This window comes from Rhinolophus sinicus, chromosome 1 (genome assembly GCF_057876585.1).
Source record: "Rhinolophus sinicus isolate RSI-liver-muscle chromosome 1, RSI-T2T, whole genome shotgun sequence".
In the NCBI taxonomy this organism is placed as follows: Eukaryota; Metazoa; Chordata; class Mammalia; order Chiroptera; family Rhinolophidae; genus Rhinolophus; species Rhinolophus sinicus.
In genome coordinates, this window is record NC_142501.1 from 211,876,282 (window position 1) to 211,894,537 (window position 18,256).

At 45.4% G+C, this 18,256-nt stretch overlaps 1 protein-coding gene across 5 annotated transcripts in view; it reads left to right on the forward strand.

The window, feature by feature from the left end:
* TBC1D14 (TBC1 domain family member 14) overlaps positions 1-18,256 on the forward strand; it is a 94,853-nt gene that overhangs the window by 40,251 nt on the left and 36,346 nt on the right. For 4 of the 5 annotated variants that reach the window (XM_019748196.3, XM_019748195.3, XM_074320881.2 and 1 more), the window contains one exon: positions 2,317-2,437. In XM_019748196.3, coding sequence (XP_019603755.3) covers positions 2,317-2,437 — 121 coding nt within the window. Of the gene's footprint in view, positions 1-2,316; positions 2,438-17,756; positions 18,157-18,256 lie in introns of those variants that run through there. The other variant, XM_019748200.3, reaches the window with a different exon arrangement.

Genomic DNA, 18,256 nt, shown 5'->3' on the forward strand with positions numbered 1-18,256 from the left:
GCTACAAGTAAGTAGGAAACTTTGATTTCTGCTACGTTTGGTCCGCACTGCAATTGTCCAGCCTCCTGTAGCAGTAGCAGTGGAGGAGGAACCAAGGTTTCCAGCCCTCTTGGTTCTCCTCCTGCTGGCCCAGTCTCCGTGAATAGCGCCCCCGTTTCCACTCGGCCTCCCACGTCACAAGTCTGGGCGTCAGGCACCCAGACTTGCTTTCCTGTCTCCCTGCACCCAGTTGCTACTGTGTGGGTCTCTCCTCCAGTCTAACCCCCGCCACCCCAGACCCTCAGCGACTCCTCCCTCCAGAGGAAGGTCGGGCCTCAGCAGCTGCACCCCTCACTCCGGCCCTTCCCCTTCCCAGGTGCGTTTCAGTGGCTAAATCTTAGGCGTTAAGTAGGGTGGGTCTGGAGACAGCTCCAAGCTCATTGCTTCCAACTGTAAATAGGAACTGCCTTGGGCTCTGGAATTATTCTGAAATGAATTCCATTATCACCATAACAGAAAAAGAAGGAAGAATACAGTGAAATCATTTATTTCCTGTTTTGAAAGTTTTTATAACTTTATTTTTGATATAATTTCAAATTTATTGAGAACTTACAAGAAAAGTACAAGGAACTCCCATATATCCTTCAGCCAGACTCACCAGCTGTTTCCATCTTACTGCATTTGTTTTGTCCATTCGTGAGTGTGGTCTGTATACTGTACGAGTAAAGTATTTTTTTGAAGCATTAGAAGAATCAACTGGAGATGTCATGCCCCTCTCCCCCTAAATATGTCAGTGTGTTTCCTAAGAACAAGGGTGTTCTCTTACATAACCATAGTATAGTTATCAAGATCGGAAATTGAACATTCATCTCGTTCTATTTCTAATCCACGCTCTGTATTCAGATTTTGTCAGCTGTCCCAATAACGAGCTTTATAGCTTCCCCCCATGGTGCAGGGTCACCCATTGCATTTACTTGTCAGATGTCTTTTAGTCTCCTTGTAACCTAGGGCAGTTCTCCAGCCTTCCTTTGTCTCTCATGACCCTGACATTTTTAGAGTCTTGACCTTTATTTCGGGGACTCGCTTTGGGTGTCTCTGCTTCCCCTCGTGGCTGCATTTAAGGAACGCATTTTTGGGTAGCTGTCAACAACATAGTGGCGTGTGCTTTCTCTCCTGACACTGGGGGTGCCAGCTTCCATCACGTGGCTAAGAAGGCTTCCCCACTGTAGACAGAACTACTTTTGCCTTTGTAATTAACAAGTAATTTGTGAGATTCTTTCAAACTCTGTGAAAATCCTGTTCCTCATCCAACTTTTACTACTCGGTTTAGCATCCGTTGATCTTTTCCTACGTCCATCAGTCTTTCTGTGCTTAGTAGGTGGCATGCTAAGGCTTGCCTTCCTCCTCCATTTGTTAACAACGTTCATTTATTTGTATGCACATGGGCTTGTGCATTTCTCTTTTATTCAGTGGATTAGAATCCCCTGTTCTCATTGTTTATTTCTGTGATAAAATTTTCCAGATTTGGCCAATGGGAGCCCTTTCAAGCTGGCAGCTGTTTCCGTTAGACATACTTCTTTGAGCGCTTTTCTTACTTTCTGGCACACAAGATACTGCAGGCTCATTTTATACTTCCCACTGAGCCCTGGAAATCATTTGCTTTTAATGAGTACATCTATACAGTGCATTCCAAAACGGATTTTATCTCGTAAACCATGTGGGGTTTATTTGTGGTATTTGGGGATTTTGTTGACATGTTAGGAGAGAAGACCTTGTGAGTGCCTCATGGGTGGCTTGCTTTTTATGACACATAGAGACTCTTTATAAACGAATAATGCAGATTTATGTACCTTACAGATCATTTAAACTAAACTAAAGCTTAAGTACTAAAGCAGCTGTTATTCTTTAAGTACACTGACTGTGTACTTGTAATTTAATTCAGACAAAGACCCTTGTTGAACATAAGGAAACAGGTCCAGAGAGGTTAATATACTGGTTAGAGTCACACAGCTAGTGAGTGGTTGAGCCAGGGTTTCAGTTCAGTTTGCTCTGACTTCAAACTTCACTTTTTCTGATCTACTTTGTTATGAAATAATACAGTTCCTTACTCCAAACAATTGAACATGTAACAATTGAATAACAAAAAGCTTATTTGTGGTTCAAGGTCTTTCGCCTGCTGCATAATTCTGTGTCTGTGTGAAAATCAAATCTGAAGAATTAAAGTTTGTGGTTCATCGCACTGTTCTCTTGTAGGAAGTCTGCTTGTTTTCGTTAGAGCTGTCCTAGTGTGGCCGTAAACACCCAGAAGTTCCTAACCCTTTTATTTTCTTCCTATAGGAATTTGCTTGCTAGAAAACAAAATGCAAGACTTGACAAACAAAATGACTTGGGATGGAAGTTGTTTGGAAAAATACCACTCCGAGAGAATGCTCAGAAAGAGTCAAAGAAAATACAAAAGGTATACAAGATAAAACATACAGAAATATGCTGTGTAGCATATATTTATGAACCTTGCACAAATGACTATGCTTGAGGCTGGAAAACTGTATTCATTTGCATGTCAAGTTCCTAAAATTTAAGTCTGTCTTCAGAATGCCGATGGCTCACGTTTTTCATTTCTTACAGTTTCTAACACCACAGAGAAGTGCTCAGTTGAGAGAGCTGGGCTTGACTTGGATATTTATAGCTTGATTGGATTTAATCATTTTTCTAATACCGATTGCAAATGTGTCTGTTGTCAATTTTTATTAATTTGTGTGATGTTAAAGCATGTCACTCTCTGATCCCAGGGGTTTCTTGGAACATAATCCCGCCAGCACTGCTTTGGCTGGGAAAGCGAGGCCATTGTTCAGGCTCTAGTGACCCCTGCCCCCTCCCCTGCTGGCTCTGAGGCTGCCCACCTGTGGGGGGTGGGGGGGACGGCGTTCAGGGTGAGGCCCGGCTCCCGATGGAGAGGCGCTGCCAGCCACTGGAGACCTGTGCCCATCTCTCCAAGGAGGGCGCTTGGACACAGGGAGGCAGCCCTGACTGGCGCCAGCTGCATCTTGTCCCGGGCCCTGAGTCTCAGCATCCCTACCGAGCTGTTTGCCTGGTGCTGTGACACTGCCCCCTGCAGCCTCAGTTTTGTATTCATGGGTAACCGTTCAGTAAACCCTGGAGGACCTACCTCGTGCGAGTGCCGAGTGCCGGCCTCATGCTCAAGAGCACCCCTCTGGTGAGGAAACGTCCCGGGTGTGTGGGAGGGCGGCAGGTGACGGAGGGTCCAGGTGTGATGGAGAAGCACTAATGGTGGGGGTGGAATGTGCTGAGGGGTTCTGTGCACTAGTGTCAAGTGAGCCAGCACTTGGGTTTCTAGTTCATTTGAAACTCGTGACAGCCTTACGAAGAAGATACTACCATTGTCTGCATTTTGTCAGAGACGCACTGAGACGTAGGCTGAGCGACGTGTACAGCTCGTGAGTGGCAGAACTGCCACTCAGCCCCAGGCAGCCGGGCCCCTCCCTGCGCCCCGGCCTTGCCCCCGGAAGGGGCAGCATGAGCCTAGGAAGCAGTGAGAGGGGGCTGGCCAGGGGCCTGTGTGACATGATGTGACACGATGTGTCTGGAACCCATCTCTGCCCTGAAGGGCTCCGGGGAGCCCCTAGGGTTCTACTTATGGAAAGAGTGATGAGGTCACCCTGGCAAGAATGGGTCTCTTGGACGAGTCCAGGAGAGAGAAAGTGCTCGGTGCTGTTGGGGTGCAGAGGACAGTTCCTTTGAGTATTAAACATGTTAGATATAGGGGTGCAGTGTGTGGGGTGAGGCAGTGAGCACAGGCTGGGGTTCCAGCTTGGATGATAGGGTAGATTTGCACATATTTCACTTTTCATGTGTTGGCAAGTTACTTTTGTTTTCAATGTTGTCTGACATTCCGTTTGGCAGTTGTCTGGGCCCAGGAGACTCACAAAGTAAATCACTGTTGGAATTCATTTTTATAGATGGTTCCATTTTAAATTTGAATCACTGATTGTGTAAGCTTATTAAAATAGCATCAAATTAAAATATGACAAGTTTGTTTGCAAAGCTCAGCTATAAATTTCTTAGGAAACTAAATAGCTAAAGAAGTTCGCACTTTGAAAAAAGTAACTATCGCACGAAGTAGATTTTCCCATGGCTTTTAATGCCACTTGCATCGTGTTTGAGTTTCTTTGCTATCTTCTTCGTATCATTTTTTTCATTTTTAAGGTGAAATGGATTATGTTCTAGGACTTGAAGGATTTTCGTGAACTGGAATGACTAGGTCAGCTCATTACGTGGTAACACAACGCGCAGAGCAGAGGACTGCCTGGCTTCAGCCATCAATAATAAAGGATGTCATTGTACCTGCAGGAGTCATGCGATCCTGCCACATTCCGTCTGCTTGTGCTTTGGGTCTCCGGCCCTCTCATCTCGTGCCCCATCCCCTCTGCCCCCAGGCTGGCATGGCCTGGGAGCCATCCAGAGCCAGGGACCGGCCCCTGTGGGGAGGCTCCCGGCCTGGGGCTCGAGCTGCCTGGTGTCGTAGATGTCAGCTCCCACACTTTAGGGAGCCTGGGGCTGGGGCCCGTGTGTCTATACTTGTGATCCCTAAAGGTGATGACAACTCCAGTTAGAGCGGAAGCAAAGATCAGGTGGTTAAGAAACTCGAATTCTTTCCCCTTTCTCTTTGGATGTTTTTATTACTTGAGAGAAGCAGCATCACATAGTGATTCGACTTTGGAGTCAGACCACCAGGGTTGGTAGCCCAGCTGTGCCACAGTTGGGCTGTGTGACTCTGGGCACATTCCTTAACCTTTCTGAGCCTCATTTGCCTCCTCTCTGAAATTTGGAGAATAGTAGCACTTACGCCTGAGGTGAGGATGAAATGAGTGAATTTCATCATGTGCTCAGAGCAGTACTGAATGTCCTAAGTGCTGGGAAGTGTTTACTGTTATTGTTTCTTTCCTGGGGCGAGTCCACCTTGGACAACAGGCAATGAAACAGTGAGAGAGTGAGCCTGAGCCCTGCTCAGGTCCCTTCGTTAGCTCGTTAGTAGTTAGTAGGCACGTGCCATGTGGCCGGGAGCACAAAGGCGCTCGGTCGGGTCAGCCCGCGTCCGGGAGCCCTGGGAGAGCTGAGGGGACAGGTGCCTACCTGCGAGGGTCTTAGGGCTTGCAGGCTTCACCTCTTCTCAGGTGTAGGGCCTTAGGCCGGTTACTTCTCAGTTTCCTCATCTGCCACATGGGCATTGTGCTTCCTACTCCCTGGACTCTTAGAAATTAAGGAAGAATGTCTGTGAGATGTTTTTGCCCCTTGTGTAGCACAGTATGTGACCCAGAGGTAGTTCTCAAGGAATGGCGGTTGTGACTTTTAGATAATAAAGAGGCCCAGTAGGTGGTTTTCCCAGGGCACCTGGGGGGACATCTGCCTTCATTCTAACTGGGCCATTTTCTCTTGGCTTGAGCCTTATGTCTACATGGCTACGATTTTTAGGAAACGTTGAAATGTTACTTTCAGTTATCATTTGAAATTTTGTAAAAATATTGCAAAGTAAGTAATTTTCTATCAGCGTGCATTATGATTTCAGAGAGATTTTCTTAATAGGGGAAATAAAAATGGCCAAGGATAGCGAGCGTGAGACTCACACGAAGCCGGTGGTTCTCAGAGTGTGGCCCCGGAGTGATGTCATCCCCTGGGCATTTGTGAGAAACACCCATCAGCAGGCCTTCCGCCAACACACAGAACAAACTCCTGAGCGGGGGCACAGCAAGCGCCCCAGGTGGCTCTAGTGCACCCGAAACTTAAGAGCCCCTGCTGTGTGGGAAGGGGGTGCTGGATTCGGGGAGGGAAATAACCGTCTTTGTCACAGCAGGTTAAAGGAAGGGCCCAGGGCGCAGCGCGCACACAGCGCGGCAGTTGCTGGTGGACTGGAGACGCTCTTGAGAGTAAAGATGGGGCTGCGCTTGCCGATGGCTGGCTGCCTCGGGTGTGTGTGGATAAAGATGGGGCTGCGCTTGCCGATGGCTGGCTGCCTCAGGTGTGTGTGGGGTGCGGCTCCGGCCACATGGGCACGGGGATTATGCTGCCTCGGAAGTGCAGTCTTTTGCCTAGTGAGCAAAGAGGAACCTTCTTCCTGGGGTTCCATGGCCCTTCCATTTGTTCCACAAGTTTGCGCCACTATGTGGAGCCATCCCAGGATTATAACGAAGGGCAAGACTTATTTGGCCTTCGTTGGAACTTACCACGAATTAGGGAAAGACAGATTTCAACCAGTGACCCTACAGGTCATTGCAGCTGTGGCAAATGTTGTGCAGAAGTGGAGTGCAGCCACGCTGGAGGTTTCTGCACCACTACGCATGTGGCTCAGAAATCAGATTTTTCAAGTGACTGCCGGTTGTCGGCTCCGACGGCCATTTCTCAGTCCTCATCTCAGTTAACCTCTCCTCTGCTCTTAGGTCACCATACTCGTCCTTTTCAGTGTCCTTTGCTGGGTGCCCTCTAACTATTAGTGTGTCTCAGGCCCTTCTCGGACTGTGGCCATTCTCTAGGTGAGCTCAGCTGGACTCGGCTGTAGACCCCAGGCCTACGCTGACAAGCCCGATGTCTCTCTAGCCGGGACCTCATCTCTGACACCAGAGGTGGCGTCCAGCTGCCTGCGACTGGACAGCTCCACCTGGATGTCTGCTAGGCATTTTCTGTTTAACAAGTACAGGGCTAACCTTTGTCTTCTTTTTGCCTACTCTTTCAGACCTGTTCCCTTTACATCTTTTCCCGTTTTGGTAAATGATCGACTTAGCTCTCTACTTCAGGTCTAAAACTTTAGAATTGTTCTTGACTTCTCTTTTCTCACATCCCCTTCCGGTCTGACAGGTGTGTGTTTATGTTTTAGCTCTGGAGGTACATCTGGTGTGCAGTCTTTTTTTAATTTAACTCAACCTATTTTTATTTTTATTTTTCAATTACAGAGGACATTCAATACTATATTAGCTTCAGGTGTACAACATAGTGATTAGACATTTATATAATTTATGAAGTGATCACCCTGATAAGTCCAGTGTCCACCTGGCACCATACAGAGTTCTTACCGTATTATTGACTGTATTCCCTGTGCTGTGTTTTATATCCCGTGACTATTTGTTTTCTTTTTTTTTGTTGTTATTAGTTTCAAGTGTACTGGTGTGCAATCTTGTTTGAGATGCAGGGACTTGCTGGGAAATTTTCACACTACAGTGAAGTTGTGCAAATGACATCTTATTTAAGAGGTCTTACTGGAATAGCCTGGCATGAGAGATGGTTATGGCTTAATGGTCCCCCAATTGCCCGAGTTACTGAGAAATGGGGAATGGATTTTTAAAGATAAATTAGCAATACTTCCTGGTTATATTAATTTGTAGAAGATGTATAAAGTAGTAGCAAATTAAGAAAAAGAAAACACCTGGAATCTTACTGCTCCAAAGTAACTACTGTAGTGCATTTTGGTATTTTTCCTTTCAGTAATTATTCCATGCACTTCCTTTTTTTTTTTTTTTAAAGAAAAGACCACTTAAGAAAGTAAAAGTGAGTCTTTGTAATTTGAGTAGATGTCAGAGGAGCCTAGGGCTGCAAATATTTGTGGAGACTCTAGAACAGAGTTTGTGACTCTTCTAGACATAACACTATTGTTCATAGACTTGAGAAATTGGCGCTATTGTCAGGAAATGAGGTTGGGAAGCAAGTTGAAGTCCTGGCTGGGCTCCGAGGCAGCTGCTGAGTGTGGCAGGGACAGCTGCAGGAGTGGACAGGCTCGTGGATGTCAGTGTCCTGGATAAAACTGGCATGTGAGCGAGGATGAGTACACGGGTTTGGGTTTGCACAACCTGGAATGTCTTCGTTGGCCTTCTGGAATTTCAAGTCAGCTCTTAGATGTTAGAGAGAGAATCCCAGAAGAAGGCAAATCCAGGGCAGCTTAAAGTGATATGTATTCTCCTTCCCTCTGGGCGCTGAGAAGTCTGGGGTACTCAGAAAATCATAAATGATCACAAATTGCAGAAAGGGTAAGCCTGGGTGGTCAGTGCAAGTAACTGGGGTGGGCCTACAGGTAAATTCTAAAACAAGAAAACTTTCTTCATTTCCATCATCCCATATGCCTTTGCAAAATGGGTTGGAGTCAGTTTATGAAAAAGAGCAGGGCGGCTGGATAGCTAAGTGGTTAGAGCACAATGCTCACAACACCAGGGTCGCTGGTTCGATTTCCCCATGGGCCAGTGAGCTGCGCCCTCCACAACTAGATGGAAAACAACGACTTGACATGGAGCTGAAGGGTCCCGGAAAAACACAGTGTTCCCCAATATCCTCCCTGCAAAAAAAAAAAAAAAAAAGCAGACCCCAGTTCTGGGCAAGAAGGAGTACGCATGCTCTACTCCGCCTCTCCCAGTGCATGCAGCTATGAAACGAGCAGCTATGAAACGAGCATAATACATGGAATGGCGATTTGAGGGTTCTGCAAAGTAATAGTAGCAGGTGGATTGTGGAGGAAAATCAGAATTTGAAGTACCATTGAATTGACTGAGTTGGCACCCCCTCCCCCATATTTCTCAGCCTGAATTCAAGGTGGCCCTAAACCCAGAAGTGGTGTTAACATGGACAGAGAGAGAACTAGGAGAGGCTGTCTAGTTCTGGGGTGAGGAGTGGGTCCCCAACACTCAGAGAGAGTGCATAACCTCTGCTCTTCCTTTTTGTCTGTGTTCTCTTGCACTCCAGCCTTCAAGCAGTCTCATGGTAGCAGAACAAGGGCTGGCAGGAGCCTAAAACTCTCAGGATGGGCCACTGATTAGAGGAGCTTCATTCCCAAGAAGTTGGGGCCAACCCCTGATGCTTTATTCTCTCTCCCCAGCACTTGGCCCCCAGGTGGACATAGTTGTGGGAATTGCATAGCTAGAGAACCAGAAAAAGGGAAGCTGAGGGAACCAGCAAGTGCTGGGGGCAGTATGCGGGAGAAGCGCACAGGAAAGTGACCCTTTAAGGTTGTTATGAGCTCCTGGGCTTACTCCCAAGTTGTGGACACATGGATCTGACCCCAATAACATACCCAGGCTTTGAGAACTGAGCTTCGCAATAGACCAGCGCACAGGTCCCAGGCTGGCCACTGCGTGTTGCACAGGAAGGATTGATTCACCGGGGACTGCAAAAGCTTTGAAAACTTAGCAGACTGGAGCACAGCTCACAGAAGGCTGATTGGAACCTGGGTCTGGAATCCAGCCAGCTCAACTTCTTTTTCTTTCTTTCTTTTTAATAATTTTTATTTATTTAAAATTTTTACTGGGGAATATTGGGGAACAGTGTGTTTTTCCAGGACCCATCAGCTCCAGGTCAAGTCGTTGTTTTCAATGTAGTTGTGGAGGGCGCAGCTTCCTGGCCCATGTGGGAATCGAACTGGCAACCTTGGTGTTATGAGCACTGCGCTCTAACCACTGAGCCAACCAGCCGCCCTCAATTTCTTACTAAGACAAAAATATCCGCGTTTTCCATAGGGGTTAGATAAGACCCAGAGTCTCAAAACACGATATTCAAGATATCTAGAATGCAGTTCAGAGTTACTTGGCATATGAAAAAGGAGGAAAATCTCAACTCACATGGGAAAAGACAATGAACAGACACCAGTGCCAAGACAGCACAGGTGTTGGAGTTTAGCAAAGACTTTAAAGCAGGCCTTAAAATATGTTCCAACAAGTAAGGGCAAATGCTCTTGAAATGGGAAGATAGAAAGTATCAGTAAATAGATAGAAAATATAAATAAGAACTACATAGAAATTTTATAACTGAGAAATACCGTAACTGAGATAAAACAAACAAACAAACCCCAAAACCTAACTGGATAGGCTCAATATCAGAATGGAGATGACAGAGAAAAGAGTGAACTTTAATCTATATCAATAGAAATTATCCAATCTGAATAATACAGAGAAAAAAGATTGGAAAAAAACGGACAGATCCTTAGGGACATGTGGGAGAATACTAAAAAGTCTCACATTTGTGTTACTGGAGTTTCAGAAGGAGAGGAGAAAAATGTGATGGAAAAAAGTATTTTGGCATAAATAATGGCTGAATATGTCCCAAATCTGGCAAAAGACAAACCTGCAGAATTGGGGGAGGGGTCTCAGTGAACTCCAAATAGGATAAAGACAAGGAAGCCCATGCCCAGACACATCATAACCAAATTGTTGAAAATAAAGACCAAAAAAATTTTTTAAATCTTAGAAGCAACCAAAGAAAGCACGTTACTTACTGGGAAACAACAATTTGAATGACTGATTTTGTCATTAGAAACCATGGAGGCCAGAAGGAAGTAAAACAGCGTTTTTTTAAGTGCTGAAAGAAAACTGTCAACCCAAAATTCTGTATCTAGCACAAATACCTTTTAGGGATTAAAGTGAAATGAAGATTATTTTCAGGTGAAGGAAGACTTGTTGCCAGCAGATCTAAAAGAATTGCCAAAGGAAAATTTTCAGACAGTAAGGACGTTATACTAGAAGGAAACTTGAAATGTTAGGAAGAGGAACAGAAATGGCAAATGTCTAGGTAAGTACAGATCATTGTTCTCCAAATGAGTTCTTTAAAACGTGTTTGGTTGGAAGAAAAAATTATAATGTTGTCTGGGGTTTTTAATGTGTGTAAATGAAATCTATAAGACAAAGAAAATATAAAGGGGGAGGGAGGAGATATGGTGGAAAAGTTTCCACGTTTCGCCTGAAGTGGTAAAATATTGATTCTAAGTAGATTGTGAAACATTAAATAGATATTTTAATCCTGAGATTACTTTACGAAGAGAGCCAAAAACCCAAAAAATTAAAATGGAATTCTGAAGTTCAAAAAACTGAAATCAAGGCAAGAAAGAGGACAGAGGAAGGAAAAACAGAAAGCAAGATGGCAGGTCTAAATTGAAACATCAATAATTACATTAATGTAAATAGTCTGAACACACCAATTGTATGTCTGAACACCTAATTCTCATAGACTGTCAGAATGGGTTGAAAGAGAATGACGCAACTCTGAGCTGTATGAAAGAAACTTACTTTAAATATAAAATGTGTAGATTAAAATTAAAGGATAGAAAAGATATACCATGAAAATACTAATCAAAATGAAGATGGAGTAAATACGTGTACATTAATATCAGAAGAAGTAGACTTCGGAGCAATGAAAATTATCTGGAATAAGGTGGGACATTACCTGATGGAGACATAATGACTCTAAATGTGTATGTGCTACATAATAACAGGTGCAAAATGCATGATGCAGAAACTGACAGACCTGAAACCAGCAGACAGGTCCACTATTATAGGTGAACTGCCAGCGCTCCTCTCTACGTAGTAACTGATGGAAGTGTCGGCAGAATCAGCCAGGGCAGAACAACTGACCGGCAGCCAGGTGGACGAATTGACATTTAGAGAACACGCCACCCTCCAGCAAGAGCACAGCACACATTCTTTTCAAGCACGCATGGACCATTCGCCAAGGTAGACCATAACCTGTGTTGTAAAGGAAGCTATGCAGTTGAATAGCGTCTTTAAAATGATACAAAATGTGTTTGTAACCACAGTGGAATCACTAGACAGCAGTGACAAAGGTAACAGAACATCTCCCCAAACTTGGAGATTAAACAAGTAACACTTCTCAATAAATCAGAGGACAGTGAGGAAGACAGGGAAAATAAGAAAATGTTTGGAACTGAACAAAAATAAAACCTATTAAAATTTGTGACATGCGGTGCTTAGAGGGAAATTTATAGTATTAAAACGCTCATATTAGAAAACAGTTCTCAAATCCGTAATCTCATTTTCTACCGTAAACTGTAAAAGGGGCAAAGAAACTAACTTAGAACTACATCATTAAATACACAAATATTACAATACATAGATTAGCCAGTTAGCGCACTTCGTTTTTTTCTGTGGGGGTAAGATGGCTCTGAGCCTGGCAGAGCTGATGCAGTTGTTCACACTGGGAGGTAGGTACTAGTTTCTGGAAGGCCTTGAACTTTGGGGTCAGACAGGCTTGGTTCTGTCATTCATAGCCAGCTGTATGGCCTTAGGCCAGCGACTTTGCTTCTCCTCTGCAAAGAAAAGCCCATCTTGCCTCTGAGGGCCAGGTCAGAGGAAGTGTGGGTGCTCCTGGAGCAGCAGTTGGTGTCCCATGGAAGTGCAGTCAAGGTCCGTGGTTTCCTCCATGCTGCTCCTCCTTCATGGCTACACCTTCACTTTCACGGGCGGATCAACTTGAAAACCTCAAAACGACTGCTGCACGCGTGTTCAGAGTGGTTTGGAAATGGCAGTTGGTAAAAATCAGGCTTGGATTCCATCTGAAATGGCTTTAAGAGGTTTTTTCAAATTGTAACAGGAGTGCATGAAGAAACACCTGTGACAAGCCAAAGGTGGGCGGCGGGCAGCGGGCAGCATAAACAGGAACGGCCCCTTCACCTCGAGACTCCACAGCCCCTCCCTGGCGGAGCCTTTGGCAGTGTCTTGCTGGCCCTCCCACCCACCCAGGCCTTTGTCTGCGTCAGATTACACACATGTAAATCTCACCCACATAAGTACAGTTATGTGCTGGAATCATAGGCTGTGTGAGTTGTGCAGTTTCTGGTATGAACACGCCAAAGTCCCCAGGAAACTGGCTGGACACATAACGTGAAGACTGAGAGCTCTGTGATTGTTTGTAGAGGACGGTCCACGTTCTGAATCTCCTTCCTGACTGACCTGGGGCTTGGGCGATAGTGTCTGCAGTCCGGTGGCCTGTCGTGTAACCCGAACCAGAAAGCTGCATTTCACGGAACCAGCTGAATCCAGGCAGCTTCCTAGAAAGACCCAGAGCGGTGGCCCTTGGGAACTTGCAAATGCTTTTGCCCTCCCCACACAGTTTAATGGGTTTTTATGAAAACAGTGACAGCCAAAGAAAACTGCGCTTTCACATTGGTCTAATTCCCAGTGGAAGAATGAGACTTTAAAGTATTTTATAATCTCTTAAACACTGTTGGAGCAGCAGGGGGACACTTCCTGGAGCGTTTTCCAGTGGTCAGTGGGCATGGGCCTGGCCGGCCTGTCTTGTACTGCCCGTGCGTAGCCCGGGGCCCAGCACACAGTGGGTACTGCCAAGGAGGCGGAAGCAGCAAGTGGAGGGGTGGAAAAGCTTTTCCTTCTTTCCTTCCAAGTTCTTTGGCTGGTCTAATAATTAAATCGACAAAAGACAGATTAGCAGGAGGAAAACAAATTTAATTCCATGCGTATAGGAGCCCCATAAAAACATGAGACTCAAAGAAGTGACCAAAGCAGGAAGCTTTTATATCTTTCAGACAAAGAGACACTAAATGTGTGAAGAGTTGATGTGACAAAGGTTTGTAGTAAATTAGTAAAGAAGTAGCAAAGGTTTGCTTATATAGCCTTCGTAGCCCTGCATTCCCACTGTGAAATCCAGTGGTCTGTAGCAAGCGTGAGTTCGCCGGCCTGTCTGCTAGGATGTGGCATCGAACGAATGAACCAGTCTTCCCTCCTTGACCTCAGAGAGCAGAGATGACCTTGTGATAGATGAATCAAATAAGCACGGCAGTCCAGTGGAGACCAGGAAGCCTGGGAATGAACTGGGTAACTCAGCCAACTTCAGGAGGGAGGGTTCTGCACCCGTGGTTTAAGATAGATGTGAAATCGGATGCCAGATGGAGATGGAAAAAGGCTGTTTGTTAACTTTGATTTTTGCCTTAAGTTTCAAAATTCAGTGTCATCACATTAGGTATAGTATATAGTTAAAACTTTGTAAATGGTACTCAATATGATAAAGGATACTAAAATAAATGCTAGAAACTATTGTTAAAGTAACTTTCAGGTTACAGCCTGCCAGAAGAGATAAGCAACTGTTTGGGTAAGTATATCTTAATGCCTATTTAACACATACTTAACACATACGAGGTGTGATCAAACAATACGGTGAATATTTAAGTAAAAAAATTTATTACAGTGAAAGACACATTGCCATTAATCCCCCTCAAAATACTTCCCCTCACTTCCCACACATTTATCCCATCTTTCTTGCCGCTTTCTGAAGCAGTTCTGGAAGTCCTCTTTTGTGAGTGTCTTTAGTTGCGTTATTGTAGCTGCTTCGATGTTCTGAATCGATTCAAAACATTTACTTTTCATGGTCATTTTGACTTTGGGGAAGAGCCAGAAGTCACATGGTGCCAGATCCAGGGAATAAGGTGGATGAGGACACACCGTAATGTTTTTATTTGGCAGAAATTGCTGTACCGACAGTGATATGTAACATGAAGCCTTTCCATTGTGATCACAAAATACAGTGAATGCCGCTGCCGAGTGCCATCCAACGGAAAGGCAGGGACCTTCAATATGGGAGGCAGCGTATCGAAACTTAGTAACAGTGTGTGACAAGTTTCAACTTGTTTGGTGCAGTCAGTCAGGTGTGAGCTCCAGTTGAGAGAAGGTGTGTTTTAAAGTGTGTTGTAAATCATCCTCCATCATGACAACGCTCTGTGTCACACATCACTCCTGGTATATGGCAACTTCTGTCAAATCAAAACATTACGGTGTGTCCTCATCTACCTTCTTCACCGGACCTGGCACCGTGCGACTTCTGGCTCTTCCCCAAAGTCCAAATGAGCATGAAAGGTAAATGTTTTGAATCGATTCAGGACGTCGAGGCGGCCACGACAGCGCAACTGAAAACACAAGAGGATTTCCAGAACTGCTTCAGAAAGTGGCAAGAACAATGGGATAAATATGTTGGAAGCGAGGGGGAGTATTTTGAGGGGGATTGACGGTAACATGTCTTTTACTGTAATAAAATTTTTTTATTTAAGCATTCACCGTATTTTTCACACCTCGTATCTCACATTTAAGTTGAGTGAGCCTGTGGCTGAGGTTGGCTGACTGATAAAGTTTGTGCGGCACTAGGTGTTGGTAGGAGGTGTGGAGAGGCTGAGGGGCTGAGAACCTGCGCTTCTGTGAGAGCAGAGCTTCTTCACAGCTTAGCCCTCTTCCAGCTGCAGGAATTGTCTCTAGAAATCACCAGGAACCCCTCAGCAGGCTGTGTGGGCTGCTTCCTGGGGCTTCTGGAAACTTTAGAGGTTCCTGTCAGTCACAGGGCAGAGCACCCGTTTAATGTAGTAATTCTTTGCTGGTCTGAGTGACCTAGGGCACTGTCCTTGTTCATCTTTATTCCCGGGGCCATGCACCATAAGTGCTTGTTGGAGGGGTCGAGGTGGGGAGACGCGGGAGTGGGGAAGGGAGGGAGAGAGAGAGGGAGGGACGGGTCGGGGGTAGGGAGGGCAAGCAAATTATTGATTGCACAGGCTGAGTGTCTCCTCTGTGCTGTGTTCTTAACCAAGTCTTCAGTGGAGAAAAGACCACAGAGGTCCCTCCATCAGAGGTTTTACAGTCTCTTGAGGGAAATAACTATTAATGGGATAGTGACATAATTACAAGTTGTGATTAAGTGCTGTGAGAAAACAGCGTGATGCCGGGGCAGACACTAGCAGGGCAGGGAAGTGTTTCTGTGGAGCGGGTATTTAAGACGAGATCTGAACAATTTGTCACCAGCCTTCTTACTGGCTTCTTCCTCTTGTGAAGAAAAATTTCAAAGCTACAGAAGGGTTCAAAGAATGATTTAATGAGCTCCCATATATGCTCCACTTAGATCGAACCACTGTTGACATTTTGCCTTATTCATTTTATTGTGCCTCTGTGTTTTAAAAACTAGAACCACTTGAAAGTAAATTGCAGATGTCATGACATCTGATGCCTAAATGCCAGCATACAGCTCCTCAGAGAAAAGACGTTCTCCCACATAACCACGCAGCTGCTCACATACCTAAGAAAATTCTCAGTAATTCCATAATAGCATTCGACCATAATCATGTTCAGGCCGTGCTCACGATGAGAACATGTTCTGCTCTCCGCAGTTGCCCTTAGGTATTTGTCCCTTTAGTGTCTTAATAGAAAACAGTTATTCTGCCATTTTTTTCATGCATACATTTTTTTTTTTAATGACCATGGGTCAACGATTTATTTAACACATTGAGGAGCTGAGTAAGATGGTAAAATTGATAACAAGGGCATTTGAGAAACTAGATATTTATAGGCATAAAAACAAAAAAGAATTAGAATAAGATTGCGAGGTTAGATTTAAACAAATTAGTGGGGACAAGAAAACAATCTTTGAGGTTATCTTTTCTACTAGACATAAATCTACAAGTTAATATGTCACTTTGCAATTTCTGGGCTCTAACCAAGTAATAAATAGCAGAGGTACATTCTCCTAGAGAATTAAATAAAGTTTAGGCAGGCATATTAAAAACGCCCAGGTATAAATTGAACAGACACTATCTCCTTGCTGTGCTTTTGTCTTATTTCCAAATTTTGAGTACTTTTTCTTAAGGCTTTCTCAAATCCTTCCAGCCAGAATCAGCCTCTCCACTTTAATCCCATTGCTTTTAAAAAATGGCTTTATTGAGGTTTAATTACTATACCATAAAATTCAATCATGGTGTGTGTTCAGTGATTTTTCATAAATTTATGCAGTTATGTAACTATCATTGCAATCCAGTTTTAGAATATTTTCTTCTCAAAAGTTCTCTCGTGCCTGTGTGCAGTGGACCTCCAGCTTCAGGCAAACACTAATTTGCTTTCTTTCCTTTTTCTCTGCCTTTTTAAGAACTTCCATATAATTCACTATGAGTGGAATCATGCCAACTATCTTTTGTGTGGCGTCTGTCACTTAGCACTTAGCATACTGTTGTTGAGGTTCAGCTGAGTGGTAACAGGTATCAGTAGTACGTTCCTTTCCATCGTGGTGTCAGCGCTGTTCATTCGTTCTTCAGTTAATAGACTGTTGGATTGTTTTTGGTGTTGGGCTATGACGAATAATGCTTCTGAGAATATTTCCACGCGAGTCTTTTTGTGGATGTATATTTATTTCTCTTGCGTAGGTTCCTAGGAGTGTGGTAGGTGTATATTGAACTATATAAGAAAAGGCCGAACTGTTCCAAAATGGCCACACCTACCAGTGACAGGAAAATTCCAGTTTTTCCACATACTTGCCACCACTTGTCATTTCTGTCTCTCTGATTATAGCCTGGTGGACATCATAGGGTTCGTCCGAGTGAAGAAGTTTCTGGTGGTGACTTGGTAATGCTATTACCGAGAAAATCAGCCGGGCATAGCCTGGTACTGACTGTCCCGGGACTTGTAAATTTCCGTCACAGAAGGATTGGAAGAGTCTCATGTGGTCACAAACCGAGTTTGTTCCGTCCTTGGACATTGGATCCATGGGCAGACCAGAAATAATTCTGACCCTACACAGATTTTAAATATTTTGTAATTGAGGTATAATTTAGAAACAGTGGAACGCCCTCATCTGAAGTGCACTGTTTAATTACTTTGATGAGCTCATGTCAAGACACTGTTTCTGTCACCCCCTGGACAGTTTCTAACGCCCCTTTCCAGCCATTCTCCCAGAAGCATCACGCGTCAGGTTTCCCTCAGTGTGTACTTGTGTGTGTGCCCTGACGTTCTGAGTGAACCGTCTTATTGTAGGAAACATGAACCACAGAATAAAAATTGTTCCTAATCACCCCATACCCAGAGGTTGCTGGTGTTGTTTTTCTGTGGTTCCTTTAGGTAACATACATTTCTCATTTAAAAGAAAATTGCACCAGGCAGAGCTTTGCTGTGTGTTGCTGGGCGTCTGCTGCTTCCCTTTGAGAACGTACATTTCCCAGCGTGACGTGTGTGCCGAGGAGGCAGCATCACTTGAAGAGCGAGTGGCATTGAGGCCGCTGGGTTTGTGATGGGGTGACAGCGCGCATCGAAAGTCGCCGCCTGCGTCGTGTGTCCCGCGTCCTGAGGACGCCATGCCACCTTCCCTGGCGGGACAGTGGACACACCTGCCTGGACCCGGGGGAACCGGGGTCTTCCCTCCTTGGTTCCCACTCGGAGGCACCGGGGTCCGGGGAGCCAGGCCTGATGCGCCGAAACGGAGCGCGTGGATCGGCTACGCGGCATCTGCGCGCGATTGAGCGGACTGGCGCCCCCGCCAGCGCAGAGCCGGAGCCGCCGCCCGAGGTCCCGCCGGAGCCCCGCTCGCCTGCTTGCTGGGGCATGGAGCTGCCGGCTGCGCTCCTCTGAGCCCCGCGCGTTCATGGTGAGTGGGGCCGGGGCCGCCCGCGCCCCTCCGAGGGGCCTGCCCGCCTGTCACCAGCCCTGAGCCCTCCGTGGGTGCGCCCGTGTGCATGTGTGGTACA